The sequence below is a fragment of the Halichoerus grypus genome, chromosome 5, assembly GCF_964656455.1.
Source record: "Halichoerus grypus chromosome 5, mHalGry1.hap1.1, whole genome shotgun sequence".
Classification (NCBI taxonomy): domain Eukaryota; kingdom Metazoa; phylum Chordata; class Mammalia; order Carnivora; family Phocidae; genus Halichoerus; species Halichoerus grypus.
Genome location: NC_135716.1, coordinates 18,323,249 through 18,339,537, shown reverse-complemented (window position 1 = coordinate 18,339,537; position 16,289 = coordinate 18,323,249). Strand labels below are relative to the sequence as shown.

The following is a 16,289-nucleotide window of genomic DNA, read 5'->3' as shown; positions in this document are numbered from 1 at the left end:
TTTGAAAGTTATCAAAGCTTAACTTAGAACATAAATAGTTAAAAAGGCAAACTCAAGTTTTAGTTTCATTTATTGGCATGCTGTGCTCTGTTTCCCGCAAACTCTCCCAACTGTGAGTCTGAGTTGCAGAATGGTGTGTACCTTTTTGTACTCCGAAGGTAGAATGTGCAGCTTTTTCTTAGGCAGGATAGATGGAACATGGGCGTCTGCATGGCGAGGAAGCAGAATGGTAGAAGCACATGGCTGAACACTTCTCCACATTCATACTCCACTTCATCACAACATGCTTTATGCAACGACTCATGTGTTTGATTGTTTTTAACACAAGTCTACACAGCACCAGCTACAAGGCAAGATGGGTCATGTCAAAAGTCAAACTGGATAACTGAGGCCCTCTGAGTAGTGAAATTAGCCGGGTTAAGGGTACCTGGTTCATCAATTTTTCTCATGTGCCAATTCTTGATACACTTATTAAACCTTGGTATTATTCTGACTACGTAAACATATTTATGTAGGCCAATAACAGGACAGATGGAGTGATTATCTGTATGAATCCAGAAAAAATATCCTCCCTGGGAAGTAGAAGACAAGCTCGAATGTGCCAGTTTTGTATCTATAGGCTTTTACACTTATTCAATTGTATCCAACTCACCCGTGTAAGCCTCCTAATAACATGGAAAGTGAACTGGCAAGCTGAAAAAAAAGACAGGTCAGTTATGTTCAATGTCAACAGGATCTGGTGAATTCAGGCCACAGAACAAAACGATGAACTGCATTGTATTTGTCCAAATAACACAGATGATTTTTTCTCCACTTTCCATTTTACTCAGCGTGAGAAAACACTGCCAGAATCTCCACATTTGCCCAGTGTTTTCTTTCAAGGACTAGCACTCCCCCACCCCCCCCCTTTTTTTTTAATCTTGTGGAAAATTGCACTTTTCTACCCCTTTGGCCTTGATTTCCAATGACTTCTTTTTTGTGTGTGTGTGCACATAAGTATGTATTTCTACTCCCAAAGTGTGACAGGTATATTGGCCTTTTCTAAAAGAAATGAAAAAATAAAAAGTTAAAATATTGAAAGTTTAAATACTTTTCACAGAAATAAACTATTCCATGTTAAAAGGTAGAGAGAGAGAGAAACATTTTATTCCTTCTATCATGAACAACATCAGTCAACCAAGCTTCACATTTTGGGTAGATTTTTTTTTTTTAAGTATGAATTTTTTCAGAACCTATTTTAATAATAATAAAAAAGAACAGGTGTATTTTGGCAGAGAAGTAAAATATAGAATATGCAAAATTTGTTTTAAAAATTGGCATACAAAATTTTAAAACACAGTACAATTATATAAAAATACAGCACAGCCAACGGCCTTTGAAATTTCCTTTGGCATTTCATTTGGTAGAGTTAAACAGAAAATCCTTTCTAAAAAAAAAAAAACAACATTAGCTATCAACACAGTCCATAAGTTAGGTTGAATACGTTGAAAGAACTTTTCCTTGAGTTTCCAAAATCCTTTTCTTCCATGATAACCCACATAAAGCATGGCTAGTGAGGTATATAGGGCAAACACTGTTAGGCAGATGTACATTAAGGAAAAAGTGCATAAACAGAATGCTTCCCATTTTCATAGAAATAACAGGTTAAATCTGAGTTTCTTCTCATTGATGTCTTGTTTTACTTTGGCAGAATCAAAATAAACCCATAGAAACGTCTTTGTTCAAGTCCCAGCAGCAGTGATAGGTCTCCTTTGGTGGCATTATGGGATGCCACAAGACTACAGTCCCGAGAGGAACTAAGGTTTTGTGTGTGTCTGCGTGTGTGACTGCAAACGTCAAACAACGTGAGATCATACATCGAGCACCATGTCATACTGTTGTCCCTTCTTCCTCCTGCCACATTTATTGATGAGAACCACATACAGCGTCAAAAGCATGACCCAATAGAATGCGTAGAGCAACGTTCCAACAATGAGAACTGTCTGCTTGGACTCCGAGAATGGCTTTTTAGATTCCTTATAAATGGTGAAAATCACACCCCCCAGGAGGATTGTAAACCAAACCGATACTGGAATGAGTCCTATGAAATTGACCACAATGGTCTTCCTTCCAGACGTGCCCCACCCAGCTTTGTTTATCGTTGCGATTGCAAACATCTTGGCGGGAAGTAAACTTGACATGTATAACACTGAGTAGAGGGACATGAAGACCATGACGATGTTTCCTCTAAGGCAGCTGGCAAAGGACGATTTTATGAGACCTACTAACTGGACAGTTAACAAGAAGAGGAGGATATTCCAGATTTTACCCCGGTAGAAGAGCTGGATTACCGTGGCAATGAGAAAGAAAGGGAAGAATCCAGTGATAACGGCCTCGTAGGTCATCCACAAGTGATGTTTATGAAACCACATCGCATTATACAGCCACTCTCGGAAGTATGACTTGCTCCAACGGGTCTGCTGGTTTAACCATCTGAGATACTCTATCGGTGTCTCCGTAAGGCACTTGGATCGAGCTGTGTATTTTGTTGCATAGCCCAGACTCAGCACTCGGTTCGTTAGATGCCGGTCATCACCAAAACTACATTGGCTGCCCATAAATTCCTGATTGTACCAGTCTTCCACAAACTCATGCAGCAAGGAGTTTCTGTACATCCCCAGAGGTCCACTAATGCACTGGACACACCCAAAGTAAGACTGGCAGGCCCTTTCTATGTTAAACGCCATCCAGTATCTCACACTGCTGAGGAAGGAGATCCAGGAATCGTACTTGTTCAAAATCTGCAAGAAGGGAAAAAAAAAAAACAAAACGAATAAATAAAACATAAGCCCCAGCTAAAATACCAACAAAATCTGCGCCATCGTGAGGTTACTACCTAGAGTGAGGTTTGTTGTTTGATACTCCTGTGTTAGTGTCCTTCTTCTTTTTGACACGGTTATATTTTATTTTCTCTGATTCTGTGTTACTAGATTAATCTGATAAATTGTGGGCCTGCCTTGGAACTCCTTGAGGAGCAACAGTTTTTCTACTTCATGGCTCTGTCCTCTTTCTTGTCCAGGGCTTTTTTTTTTTGTTCTCCTTGTTGTTATGCTATAATATTGAACGTGTTTTTAGGCTCCAGTTCGCAGATCCTGAATCCTCCCACTCTTTCCTCCCATCTAAAATGTGAAGGTTTTTAAGCCCTATCCTCCCCTGTTCTGGCTAATTTCCAACTCATTCAATTCCATTAATTTTCTTTCTCCTTCTTTCCCTCTTTTATGCAATGCCAGTGATTAAATTGTTTGTTCTGGCCTCTTCCCAAAACTTAAGTCCTGAAAAATAATGCTCTATGTAAAGGCTACTGAAAGTTATCAGCTTTTTCTTGGCAATATTTCTAAATTCTTTCCTCCATCTCAATTTTGCATGGTTCTCATCTGGATTTTGCATGCTTCCTCTTTTATCACCAGGCTGTTTGTCTATTCCAGGCATTGTCTTTGCCTTCACTATCACCATGCATGTATAAAATGGGTTATACGGCAACACAGTACCTAATTTTTAAAGTCAAGTTTCCATGGGCTTCTCACCTTTTGCTAAAATTTGATCACGTGTTTGCAAAGCACTCATTTTAATCTTCACATATTTTCACATATTCACATATATATTCATTTCCCATCCCACAGATTCCAAGTTGCCTTTATTAATATTTACTTCATTAACTGTTTCTTCATTTAGAGCAAATAATGGGAAATAAGTAATTATTGGTGGGAAATAGATCATAATCAGAAAACCCACTTATTAATTAATTGTTCCTCTGCCTTTCTTACCAGTATAAATTTGAGTTCCTATTTCTCTTTTCTTCCTTTGTATTCCAATTTGGATTTTTAGTCAACCATGTATTAATCAGCTTTTAAATACAAAGGTATAAATATAGAATCCATCCCCAGCCGTTCTTCCATTTTTTTACCTTTGCAACTAAATGAACTCCAACATCAGATTTTACCAGAACATCAAGTTCAAGAAGATATGGTAGAAATCATTACACATTTAAATTAATTATATATAACTTATCAGGCCCAACAGACAAGGGTTACATCACAGGGTTAAGCAAAAAAATCCTGTGTTGTTTTTTTTTTTCAATGTAGGAAAGAAAAGAGGCAATAAAGTGGGTCCAAGGCACATACTAACGTGTCTCTAGCACCAAAGGAACATCTGGCAGAGTTTGGTGTGTAGTGAACATATGTTCAATGAATCAACGAGTAAAAGTATAACTAAAGGTGACTCGTGCGGAAAGTGAAGCCCATATGCACCTGGACGTCTCCCCCGACACCTCCGACCATAGGGTCTTCTTCTAAAACTTTCACCATCTCCACAGATGAGGCAGGGTCAAGCATGGTGTCTGAATCACAGACCTGCAAAGCAGAAAGTAGAAATGAGTTAAAGAAAAGGAAGAAGTAGGAGTGTGGTCCCTACCGTCAAAATTGGGCATACATATCATGCCGTCAGCTTTATTGGCACCGGGCCTCAGTAAGCAAGTACTTCAGGGGTGACCGTTTGTTACGTCATGACCAATGCAAAGAGCAAGCTCACAATTGAAGTAAACGGCACAGCTGGATAGAACAGCCCAAGTGCTAGGTAGGTCTTGCAAGCTAACCAGCTTGTCCTGGTTTACCAGGGATGTTCCTCATCTTGGCAATGGGAAGTCTTATGCCCCAGGTAACACCCCAGTTTTCCAGGACTTAGTAAACATCTTAGGTTGGTCATCACAGAGGACTCTTTTTATTGTTGTTGCTGTTGCCTTAAATAAGTCCTTTAGGCAACTTATCCTTCAGGTCTGAATGGTGGTCAGAAAATCCTATGAGAGTCTTGAAAGGGAGGCATGTTTAACAATAATTTCCCTCCCCTATTTTAATATGGTGACTAAAAGACAGGAAAGCAATTCTCCTACGTCTGGTTATATACTTTTGAAGCAAGATGTCCATATGAGCTGAGCTTAGCTGCTGATAGACCATTAGGAAGGGAACCAGCATAATATGCAGACCACCTTCTTATTCTAAAGCATTAAGTATTCATCTAGCCCTTTGTACATAAAAACAAATGTAAATTATCATAAGCCATTCTAGAAAAGCTAATAGTTGTTCTTTTTTTTTTTTTAAAGATTTTATTTATTTATTTGAGAGAGAGAATGAGAGAGCGAGAGAGAGCACATGAGAGGGGGGAGGGTCAGAGGGAGAAGCAGACTCCCTGCTGAGCAGGGAGCCCGATGCGGGACTCGATCCGGAGACTCCAGGATCATGACCTGAGCCGAAGGCAGTCGCTTAACCAACTGAGCCACCCAGGCGCCCAAGCTAATAGTTGTTCTTAAAAACAGTCTTTATATGGGTCTAAAAAAGCAATTCTGAAACAAAACCAAACTACAATTTCAAGAAAATTATTGGGATGAGTCTATACTAGTGAACCTCTGACAGACAGTTCTGTTGGAGGCCCAAGGGGGCAGGGTTATAAATACTTTTCTTTCCAGCCTGATTTCTAAGCCAGTTGGAAAATGAAACAAAAGAATAAGGGAGATGACTAACCAAAATAGCGCCTGTATAATCCTAAAGCTAATACAGAGAACAGAGTTTATACCTGTGGAATAGCAAGCTTCATAATCATGTTTTCCAGTATTAGACAGACCTATCAAGTCCAAATAGCATCTAAGTGGGTCAGCCTTCTCCTGCAGATAAAGGGCATTCCCTTCTAAAAGCATGGAAGATGCCAGCTTCTTGGTGGAAGCCCACTCCCAGAAGAAAGGGGGAAGGAGGAGCCTGCTCTCTCTTCTCCTATACTCACCAGTCAGATTAAATCACTTCTCTTAGGGAGGGAAGGAGTGAGGCAGCTGAGAAAGGCTACTACCCCCAGGTGAGTTATACCTGTGGACAGAGCTACTTCAACATGATCAAAGAAAATCACAAGTAGGAAAAGTGCTCCCACTTCTCTATCCCTGATTAATACCAGTAAGACACAGTATTCTTTTCTGGGGACTGCAGCAAAGCCTAGTAGATAAAAATTGATCAGAGTTGACCTGTAATGAACCAGTTTCACATCCCCATCCAAACAGTAATTAACATAATTAATAGAGACTGGAGAGTTATCAGCAATTCCCATTATTTTGCCATCAACACTGACTACCCTGGATGGATTTAATCAAGATTTAGCCTATTTATTTATATAAAAAGTAATTATTTTTACAGTTCTCCTTACTAGTTCATTAAAATAGTAGGGATTTGATATACCAGTTTTGAATGGAAAAAAAAAAAAAAACAAGAAGCATAAACTGAGTTGAAGGGGACTCTCTCTCTCTCTCTCTCTCTCTCTCTCGCTCTCTCTCTCTATATATAGCATGAGTCCCTCACATAAATAACTAAGGAATTCCAACATTTTAAAAAATGTGTCTGTCGGGGCGCCTGGGTGGCTCAGTCGTTAAGCGTCTGCCTTCGGCTCAGGTCATGATCCCGGGGTCCTAGGATCGAGCCCCGCATCGGGCTCCCTGCTTGGCGGGAAGCCTGCTTCTCCCTCTCCCACTCCCCCTGCTTGTGTTCTCTCTCTGGCTGTCTCTCTCTCTGTCAAATAAATAAAATCTTAAAAAAAAAAAAAAAAGTGTCTGTCTCCGTTTTACTAATAGCTATATTTTCTGAAAAAAAAAATTAATATATATTAATGAATAATGTTGGTGAAAATAGCAATTTAAATGCATTATTGAAACTTGTAAATTAAGAAGTATATAGGGTATTCAGTTATAACCTCTCTGGATTTAACTAATCATATAATTTTAGAGTTAACATCTGAATTTTTTATTTTATTTTACTGACTTAAAAGTGTTCCTTTGCTAAACAAAAACCGTTTATTTTGTTTAGTTTCATTTTTTACCATTCTATTTTGGTCCGGCACGATCTCACTTATTTAGGCAACAGGGAGGCATTAGTTTTTCGCTGTAGAAAACAGGATTTTCCTAACACTTGGGTTTGTACGCAAACCTCAGAAGCCTAAACAAATTTCTCCAAAAGTGACGTTTTGCTTCTCCTGTGCCTTGCCTATCCCTGGTTTGTATATGGATGGCTGCAAGCTTGTCCAGCCCGTCATGAGGGTAGGAGGGTGAAGGCAAGAGCTCAACCCACCTTTAGAATCCAGTACCCTGAGTTTATGGCCACACCCACCTCTATTGACTCAGGCTGGGAAAGGTAAAACCGGAAAGCTAAAATAAGACTAAAAACAACAGGAAGGGGGCAATCTAGAATTAATGTTCAAGTAACTCCGCCTTGTGAGCACAGGCAAGCCAAGGGAACTGCCCCTTTGAAATGACTAAGGGAGAACCAAACGTCTGAGGCTCTGAATATTTAAATTGGTCCTGTCCCTCCCAGTTTCCAACAGCAAAGCACCAGCAGTTCTCTGAGAGAGACTGTTCTCATGGTGGGCTGAACTGTGTCGGAAGGGAAAGCTCCCGGAAGTCTCCTGGGCAGGGATTTGCTATAGCAGGATGAAAGAGCTTTTAAGAAGTTCAATTTCTGTGACTGGCTTCAAACTTGGAACGATACAGAGAAGACTAACATGGCCCCTGAGTACGGGTGACATGCAAAGCTGTGAAGCATTCCATATTTTTTTTAAAAAAGAAGAAACAGAGAAATAAGTTCAAAATCTGGATTTCTGGATGCTATTTGGTGACAGAATGCCAGCTAGAAAGCTATCATCTGAGACAGTCAGCATGTATGTTCATGGACCTACTAGTATGTATTTATTACTATCTAAAGAGTGACTTTAGCCCCTCTGAAAACCAGTATAGTGGGAACAGGATTTCTAGTCATCTCCCCACCAATTAATAACAAGGATGTAATTTCATAAATGTTGGCCATTTAGCTCTAGGCTAGAAACTGTGAGGGACATACACCAGTTGACATAGAGCTTGACCTCACCTGGGGACAAACTACAGGCCGTGATTTACACACAGGAAAACAATTAGAGAACAAATCAAAACGTCTCTCTGTCCACACTGAATGTCTCCCTGTAATTTGTTTAAACCACATGATCACTAGTCATTAAGATTTCTCACTAGGAGATATGGAAATGAAGCAAAATCATCGAGTTGTCACTAAAATGAGTAGAAAATGTCAAGACGAAAAGGCACTTTGGGGAGGAACCAGCCACCTCAGTCTTAACCACAGAATCATCAGCTGACGTGCCTCAGACCACTGCTCCTCCTTCTTCCTCCTGCCCTATTGCAGCAGGGAGATAACAGCCTCTCTTTCCTCCCTATCTAAAACAGGGGGTCACAAACTAAGGTCTTCAGGCCAAGTCCAGCCTGCCCCCTGTTTTGATACGGTCCGTGGCCTAAAAATGGTTTCTACCTTTTAAAATAATTGAAAATTTTCAAAAAAATACTATTTTGTGGCCCAGGGAAATTACATGAAATTCAAATTTCAGTATCCATAAGTACAGTTGTATTGGAACTCAAGCATACTCATTCATTGTCATATCATCTATGACAGCTTTCACACTAAAACAGCAAAGTTGAATAGTTGTAATAGAGACCATATGGCCTGCAAACCCTAATAGTTACTATCAGGCCTTTTACAAGCAAAGTTTGCCAACCCTGGGACTAAAATAATTGGTTGCAGGGGGAAGGTTCTCTTTCATAAAATTAAAAAACAAAAAACAAACAAACAAAAAAACCCTGAGATTAAATATGTTCTAAACCCAATTTTAATTCTAGTGGATTTTTTTTTTTAAACATTGCCTCCATCTTTATGTGGTATAAGGAACAGTAATGGCATAAAAGTTATAAAACATTAGGTAAAGTAGATTTTTTTCTTTGGCCAAGACTCGCCTATTATAAGGACAAATGCCTTCGGAATTAAGAAGTCTTGAGGCCTGTATCTCACTATTTCTGAGAACTTTAACAAGCCATTTGCCATCTGAGTGGTACTGGAGTGAAACAGTACATATCAAAGTCCCTTGTAAATTGAAAAGGACCACAGAGAAGTACACCACTAGTATAAGGTAATAATCTTTACATTTTTGTACCCACTAAGTAAACCCATAACCTAAGGGATCATGACAATCCTTACCACAAATGTATGGCTCAGCAGAGACTCTCTAAAATGACCATCGGAATTGATTACTTATCGAGGATCTCTTATCACAATGAACAAATTAAAATGTGTCTGCAACTGTCTGTAATTCAGTTACAAACTATTAGTTTATAGTCTATTACATACGTTACTAGACTTTAAGTTCATTCCAACTTATCTCACTGATCTACCTCACTATAATTTAAACAAAACTCTCCTTTAGAAATATTGTTACCTATTCTGCCAAATGCTGTTCAAATTCTAAGACCCAAGACTAAAATAAAATCTTGAGTCTCTGTGTTTCACCTTTTTTAATGTTTCACTTTTTTTTAACGTGTTTCCTTTCAGACTGCCTGGTGGATCTCCCCACTGCCCCCCCCCTTCCAGCCCCATACCACTTCAAAGGGCATTGAGAGCCACACAGATTAAGAGAAAATCTTAATTACTCTGGCTGCCTTCAATGAGTTAACAGGTTGAAAATAAATCAGGACCCCTTCTGTTGCTACTGCCTTTATCCTTTGCCTACTTGCAAGGCTTGACCCTTCATCTCAACCTTGACCCAGTGAAACTTTTTTTCTGTAGTGTGTGGAATTTACTCTTGGTCATGACCCCGCTACCAGCCTTCCTGAACAGCTTTACCACGAAGTAAATGGAGTTTCCTTCACCCTTCCTTTCCCTGAGGACATTTCTCTAGTGAAAAGGGATAGGCCAGAACAACAACAAAAAAATCACAAATAGCTATTTACTAGCAAACACAAGATGGTGCCAGTCTCCTGAACCCTTAACAGTAGAATACCAGAGGAAACACACCACTGTGGAAGAGAAAGCACTATGCCAATATCAGGATGAAACAGATCTGCCTTAATCCACCATTCACCAAGTTTACATAAACTTGGACTAGATTCTTGACCTTGGTGCCCTTACCTCACCTTCCTAAGCCTCCACTGCTCAGATGAAAAATATGGACAATCATATCCACCTAAAGTTTGTTGTGTTGGTAAATTAATTCGATAACACATGTAAAGCACTTAATAATGGCTAGCTCATAGTAAATGCTCAATAAAAAGAAGGCATAAAGTGATCAACCTAAACCAGAAGTGATAAACCAAAAACAGAGCTCTGCCCCAACTGAGGACACTAATCCAATGAGAAGGGGTCCTTCTTATTCTCACTGTAAATAAGTGAAGGCACACGGGGAGAGCAGGAAACCGATGCCTACTCCGATACCCAATAAGCTCAAGTTAGGCAAACTGAATTCTGGGCAGGCAATGTAAAAATCCTTAGATTGGGTTGTTTACTAGAGAAAAGAAATTAAAGAAAAAAAAATAGAGAGTAGTTTGCAGCTGCTTAGTATTCACGTACAGCCTTGAATGTACCCTTGGGGTGTAATGTGTTAAAGTTCATCCTCGAGCAAAGGGTAGACCCTGGACCCATTAAGACTTATAAAAGTATTGCATCTTGACTTCATACCTCATTGACATTGAACCTGCTGAACGTGATACTATTTAAAATTGGTTTTGTTAAGTACCTAAATGTATAGGACAGAATTTTATTTTTTAAATCTAGACTTGAGAACTCAATTATCTGCTGAAAAAGGGTACATAATTTGGATGGGACCATAGACATGCAGGAGATGGGGGAAACTAAAAATTTAGAATGGAAAATAACCTTCACAAAAATAGACTATTGCACACAATTTAAAATTTCTCCAATATAACCAACAAGGTCACTCAAAAGTTCATGGTATATGGTAATTAACTTTATTATAACAAACTTGTAGGACTTTATCAATATCGCATGGTACTTTCGATTTTTAAAAATCTTGATTTTCTATTTATTTGGATTCTGGATAAATGGAATTTACAAGTAAGCCTACAGCTAAATTTACCAGCCTCAGATTAAAGTGGCAAATACAAAATCATAAAATATAAGAACTTTAGAGCTAAAAAGTCACTTTGAAATTAATTAGTAAAACCATTCCAGAAAAAAAATATCCTCAAAGAAAGAAAAAGATAATCTTTCGTGAGAGGGAGGCAGGATGAGGAAGACCACCTTTTCTTACACCAATTGAGTTTATGGCAAGGGATCTCAAATCTAGCCAATGAACATCTAAGACAATCATAGACATCTAAGCAATTTGGCCCTTCTCTGTTGACTTTTTAAAAAAAGAATTAGGAAGAAATATGCCTGCCTTGGTAGAATGAATTATCCAAATTGTCGTAAAATAATTAACTGACTTTCATCAACCTAGAATCTCTTCAAACCTGAAGGTTAAAAAAGGAGTCATTTGGTCATTCTCTTTTCTTTTTAGGAAGGCTTACACATGAGTGAAAGTCACAGAAGGTGCAAAACAAAGGTGACAAGCCAGCTGGGAACGTGGGAAACCAAATGTTGTCACCTCTAAGGCTTAAGCCATGAAACACCCTTATTCCAAATGGTTGGAATTCTCATTCTAAAGAAGGGAGTCAGGAAATCCCATTATGGTGGCACTTAACTTAGGGCTTACATTCAAGAATCCAAATTTGGGGCAAAGGGCAGATTAAAGATGAAAGTGAGGGGAGCCTGGCTGGCTCAGTCGGTAGTCTGTGAATCTTGATCTCAGGGTTGCGAGTTCGAGCCCCATGTTGGGTGTAGAGGTTACTCAAAAATAAAATCTTAAAAAGATAGAATAAAATAAAAATGAAAAGATAAAAATGAAAGTGAAAACATGATAATAACTGCTAAGTGAAAAGCAGATTCTGATACCCTCCCCCCCTTTTTTTTGCTTTGTTTTTTTATTATACTCCTGCAAAGCCTAGGTGTATTGCTAGAAAGAAATTAAAATGTCAGAGAAATTAAAACTGTACCGGAAAAAACTTAAAAAAAAACAAAACCAATCGTACTGAGTTAGAGTTCTGAGCTGGGAATGATCTCGAAGATCATCTGTTCTACCATAGCAAGAAAACAACAGAGTTAAGTCTAGAATTCAGATTTCCCCATTCCTATTTCAATGAACTCTAATCTTACTTACCCTCTAGTATGAATGATACAAGAAGACATAAAGCATTCTCAACATCGGCCCTTGGAATATTTCAATTGCTTAGGCTTCCCATAGAAAACAGGAACCAAGCAAATTTGACATACAGTTGATTCTCACGATTCATGACAGTTACGTTCCACAAAGTTTCCATGAACACTGACTTAGAGAACAGCAAAACAATTGCTTCTAGCACAAATATGGGGCTGGGTTCCTCTGAGACTCTGGTCACAAATTTTTGTCTACTGATCAATACCGAACCCTGTTTTACTTGCGTTCCTGTTTAAATACATCTTATTATATGAAATTGAGTCATTAACACAGCTGATCCAAGCCCCCCAACAAATCTATTTTCTTCATAAGGCAGTCACAGCCTTGTGCTCAGGAACACTAGCCCAGTACTACACTTGGGCGGGGGTGCATTTTAAACAGCAACATCACCCACAGAAAGCACAACAATGTGAAAAACATGATACAAAGTAGATTATGAAGTTACTTGTTTATGCTGTGCTGTACCATGTACAGGACAGTTTATAGCAGTCTTCTTTGACCTCAGTTGGGAACACGCACATCAGGTGACTCAAATTTTATGCTGTTCTGCACGTCTGCAAATGATCACAAAAGCACTGCAAGTACTGATTTGGGGGTTACAAATACATTTTACTGAGTGGGGTAATTTACAAATACAGACTCCATGAATAATGAAGGTCAACTCTACAATTAATAATAATTTAGTCTTACTTTTCTCCTGCTAAAGGAAACATGGATACCTAGGATACTGTCAGAGTAAATTAATCATAAAATTGTCTCCTATAATCTTCCCTGGTAGAACATGTTTATGCTTCTTATGTATTTTCTTCCTGGACAATCCCTAATACCACACATCAGGGGATAATGATAGTTACCTTGGTCACATGGTTATCAGTGGCCATTTAGGTTGTATTATCCAGGTTCAGTAATGGGACATAAGAATAAAGAAATCATGTAATCTAGGTATCAAAGTACACCTAAAAAGTCTTCTGACATTGTGAAGAAGTAACAAACAAATGAAAAAAAGTAAATACAATGTAATCTGAAAACTATTTTCAAAATAAGGGAAAATTAGAAAGGCATATGCTGTCAAGTATCAAATTTGAGAATCTGTGCATCATGTATGTGCTGTGGAGGATTTTAATTTTGCTCATTGTGCTTTTCCGTATTTTTAAACACACCACCATGTGTTACTATAGTAAATAAAAAAGCTAATAGAAGTACTATTTTGCAAAAGTAAGAAAGGTTTTGCCCTACCTTACTTAAACCATACGAGACAGATCAGAATCTGTCTCTTTTTGAGAAAAAAAAAGTTCTCTCCAGAAAACACTTTGATTCAAAATTCAGAAAATCTTCCCCATTCTCTTTATTTCTCATTTCCTTCTTTACTCACTTCATTACTTATGTTTTCCTGTATTCTTTATCTCCGAAAGCAGCCACTAACATCCTGGGTGAATTTGCTACCACGCTGGCTTTCTCCTAGACTAAAGCTTCTCTCCGTATTCTAGGTCAGTGTTAGGTATCTGATTGGCTTTAGGTCGAGAAGACTAAACAGGAGAGCTGAGAGAGGTGGAGGGACAGGTAGTAGGGCCTTGCTCTGGCAGAGACCAGAGGGAGCCGCACCAGAGAGCCCAGGTGACCCAGAGAGCCCAGGCATGTATGCAGAAAGGTTAACCTTGAGATAGGAAGTGAAGCTGGGTACCTTTGCGACTGTAAAAAAGGAAGAGAAAAGAAGACCTTGATAGCATTCAGAAGCAATACGTTTGATTTTCTCTTGTAGGAGGCAGGGCCATGTGTTAGTTAGGGAGGAAGGAGTTTGGGTAGGCGCTGGGAGAATGGTGAAGGCATGAAATAATTGGTCATGAGAAGCAACAGGCAGGACATCTACTCAAGATCAAGTGGGAAGAGAGCTAACCAGTGTCCAAGACCCAACTGCAACTGGAGGAGACCAATCGTCTTGGCCGTGTCCACACAGCTAAGCAGTGTCTTCAGCCAGGTTAGCAAGCATGTGAGCAGATGGTCCTGTGTCTGCCCCAGCCCTACTTTCTCTTGTGTATGAGCACCTACACTTGACTTCCTTCTTTCTGTGGCTAACCTGCTCTCCACATTCAGTCACTTGTAATGCTGAACCCCCTCTCCTTTGTCTTTCTGTGGCTTCTGCTTTGCAATGCTCGGACCCTGGGTCACTCAGAATGGATGGTGAGAATGTACTGGTTTGAACTTTATGACATTTCCATTTTTATAGGCAACACATGGTTAAATATTGGGGGATGTGATGAGGGATGGCAGCATGGAATCACCTGGTTTCAGAATGCCAAAAGGTTTTCCACATTTGTGTGAGTGGGCTGAGAGTTCCAGCAGGATTCAGGGCCCAGGGAAAGCTGCTGCTTGGGTCAGTCTCTCTGAGAGCCTGATTAGGGCTCTAGCAAGGAGCCTACTCTAACATTTCATAGTTTGTGTTATTTTGTCCTGGTCAGGCACAATGTCAAGTTGTCAAGGATACAAACAAAATTCAAAACAAGAATGATGGGAGAAGGGGATTTGGAACAGGCTTAAAAAAAAGAAGAAGAAAAGAAAAAAGAAACCCTCACAATGACATCTTGATTAGAAATAGCAAACATAGCAATAGTTTCAACTAGAATTAAAGGCAAAATATCAAAACATGCTTCCTCATTTTAGGCTCAGAGCTTCATTCTTCAAACCCTCTGTAAGTTCCCCAGCCATCCCATCACTTCCTTTGAAAGGATCATTATAGGGGCCCCTGGGTGGCTCAGTCTGTTAAGCATCTGCCTTTGGATCAGGTCATGATCCCAGAGTCCTGGGATCGAGCCCCACATCAGGCTTTCTGCTCAGTGGGGAGTCTGCTTCTCCCTCTCCCTCTGCTGTTCCCCCTGCTTGTGCTCTCTCTCTCTCTGTCAAATAAATAAATAAATTAAATAAATAAATAAATCTTTTTAAAAAGAGAGAGAAAATATTTATTAAAATAAATAAAAGGATCATTTCATCCTCTACCTGGGCCTGAAGTTGCATTATGAAAATACATAAAAATGTCCTGAGTTAACTAGAAAGTACCTCAACTGTGACAGTTCTAGAAATTAGGAGAATAGGAGAAACTTGGGAGTAAAACTCTATCAACTCCCTAGAAGATATTAATATGCAGATTGGTATCAACTGAAAAAAAAATGCCTCAAAACTCTTCAGCTATTAACCAAAATTAACCTCATGGTAATCTTAAACCCCTTATGAGATTGGTTTATTCTATGCAGGAAACTCAGGTTCGGGGAGGTGGTTCTGCTCGAGGTCATCCAGTTAACAATGCCTGGATTACCATCTCCGTCAACAGACTCTGAAACCAGTGCCCATTCCCATCCCATAACACAGAGCCTGTCATCCCACCGGCCATGACTTTGTGGCAATCAAGGCCCCTAAAGTATATGATAGGTCTCCTGAAAAGCAGAATTTCACCTATTAGAGGACTGGAGGGGTGTCCCAATGGATTTTCTTAGATCAGAGATAGGTCTCCCTTTTCCACATCATCATGGCCAAAATCTAACTAAATTATCTGCAAGAAAATTGCAACTAGCAAATTCACAGGGACCCTACTAACATTCTGAAGAAAGCTTCAATGAGAACTAAGAGGGAAGAAACCCAAGGGCGAGCAGTCAGGGAATTAATGACAGACACAGCCTGTCTCATTTTCATGAGAGCAAACACCATCACAAATGCTTTCAAAGGTCAAGTGCAGTGAGTGAGGTAATGCTGTTTGGGGAGTGAAATAAACATTACTTCGGTTTTGCTCTGGGAAGGGTTTTTGTGTGTGTTTGTTTTTCTCCCTTTTTTGTTTTCCTTTTCTTTCTGTCCCTCAGTTTTGAATTCCTTACCCTTTTAAATCAAAATTGTTCTCACCACCCCCATTTTGCCCAGTCTCTGTGAAAAACGTTTTATAGCCATCTCTTGAGCCTGCAGATTTTCTCAGGACCTTTCTGCTCGGCAGACACTATTTTCTTACAAGGCTGGAGATTTTAAGACTGTGGAAAATGACGTTGGATTTGACTTGGCAGAACCAAGGGGGCAGAGAAGGTAAGGGAGGGAATGAGAAGGAAGGAAGGGTCTCCTGTTCAAAATAATCTTGATTTCCAACCAATAACACTGCATGAGTTAAG

General features: G+C 39.4%; 1 protein-coding gene and 1 non-coding gene across 2 annotated transcripts in view; one reads left to right on the top strand and one right to left on the bottom strand.

Annotated features, from left to right (window-relative positions):
- Window positions 1–16,289, bottom strand: part of HAS2 (hyaluronan synthase 2) — a 30,068-nt gene continuing 13,779 nt past the window's right edge. The window contains exons 3-4 of the mRNA XM_036068690.2: window positions 4,287–4,388; window positions 1–2,780 (exon numbers count right to left, since the gene is read on the bottom strand). Of these exons, the coding sequence (XP_035924583.1) occupies window positions 1,851–2,780; window positions 4,287–4,388 (1,032 nt within the window). The 3' untranslated portion in view covers window positions 1–1,850. The remainder of the gene's footprint in view (window positions 2,781–4,286; window positions 4,389–16,289) is intronic.
- On the top strand, window positions 7,513–7,615 carry LOC118520628 (U6 spliceosomal RNA). The gene has a single exon (XR_004909760.1). It is a non-coding gene; the product is annotated as a U6 spliceosomal RNA (small nuclear RNA).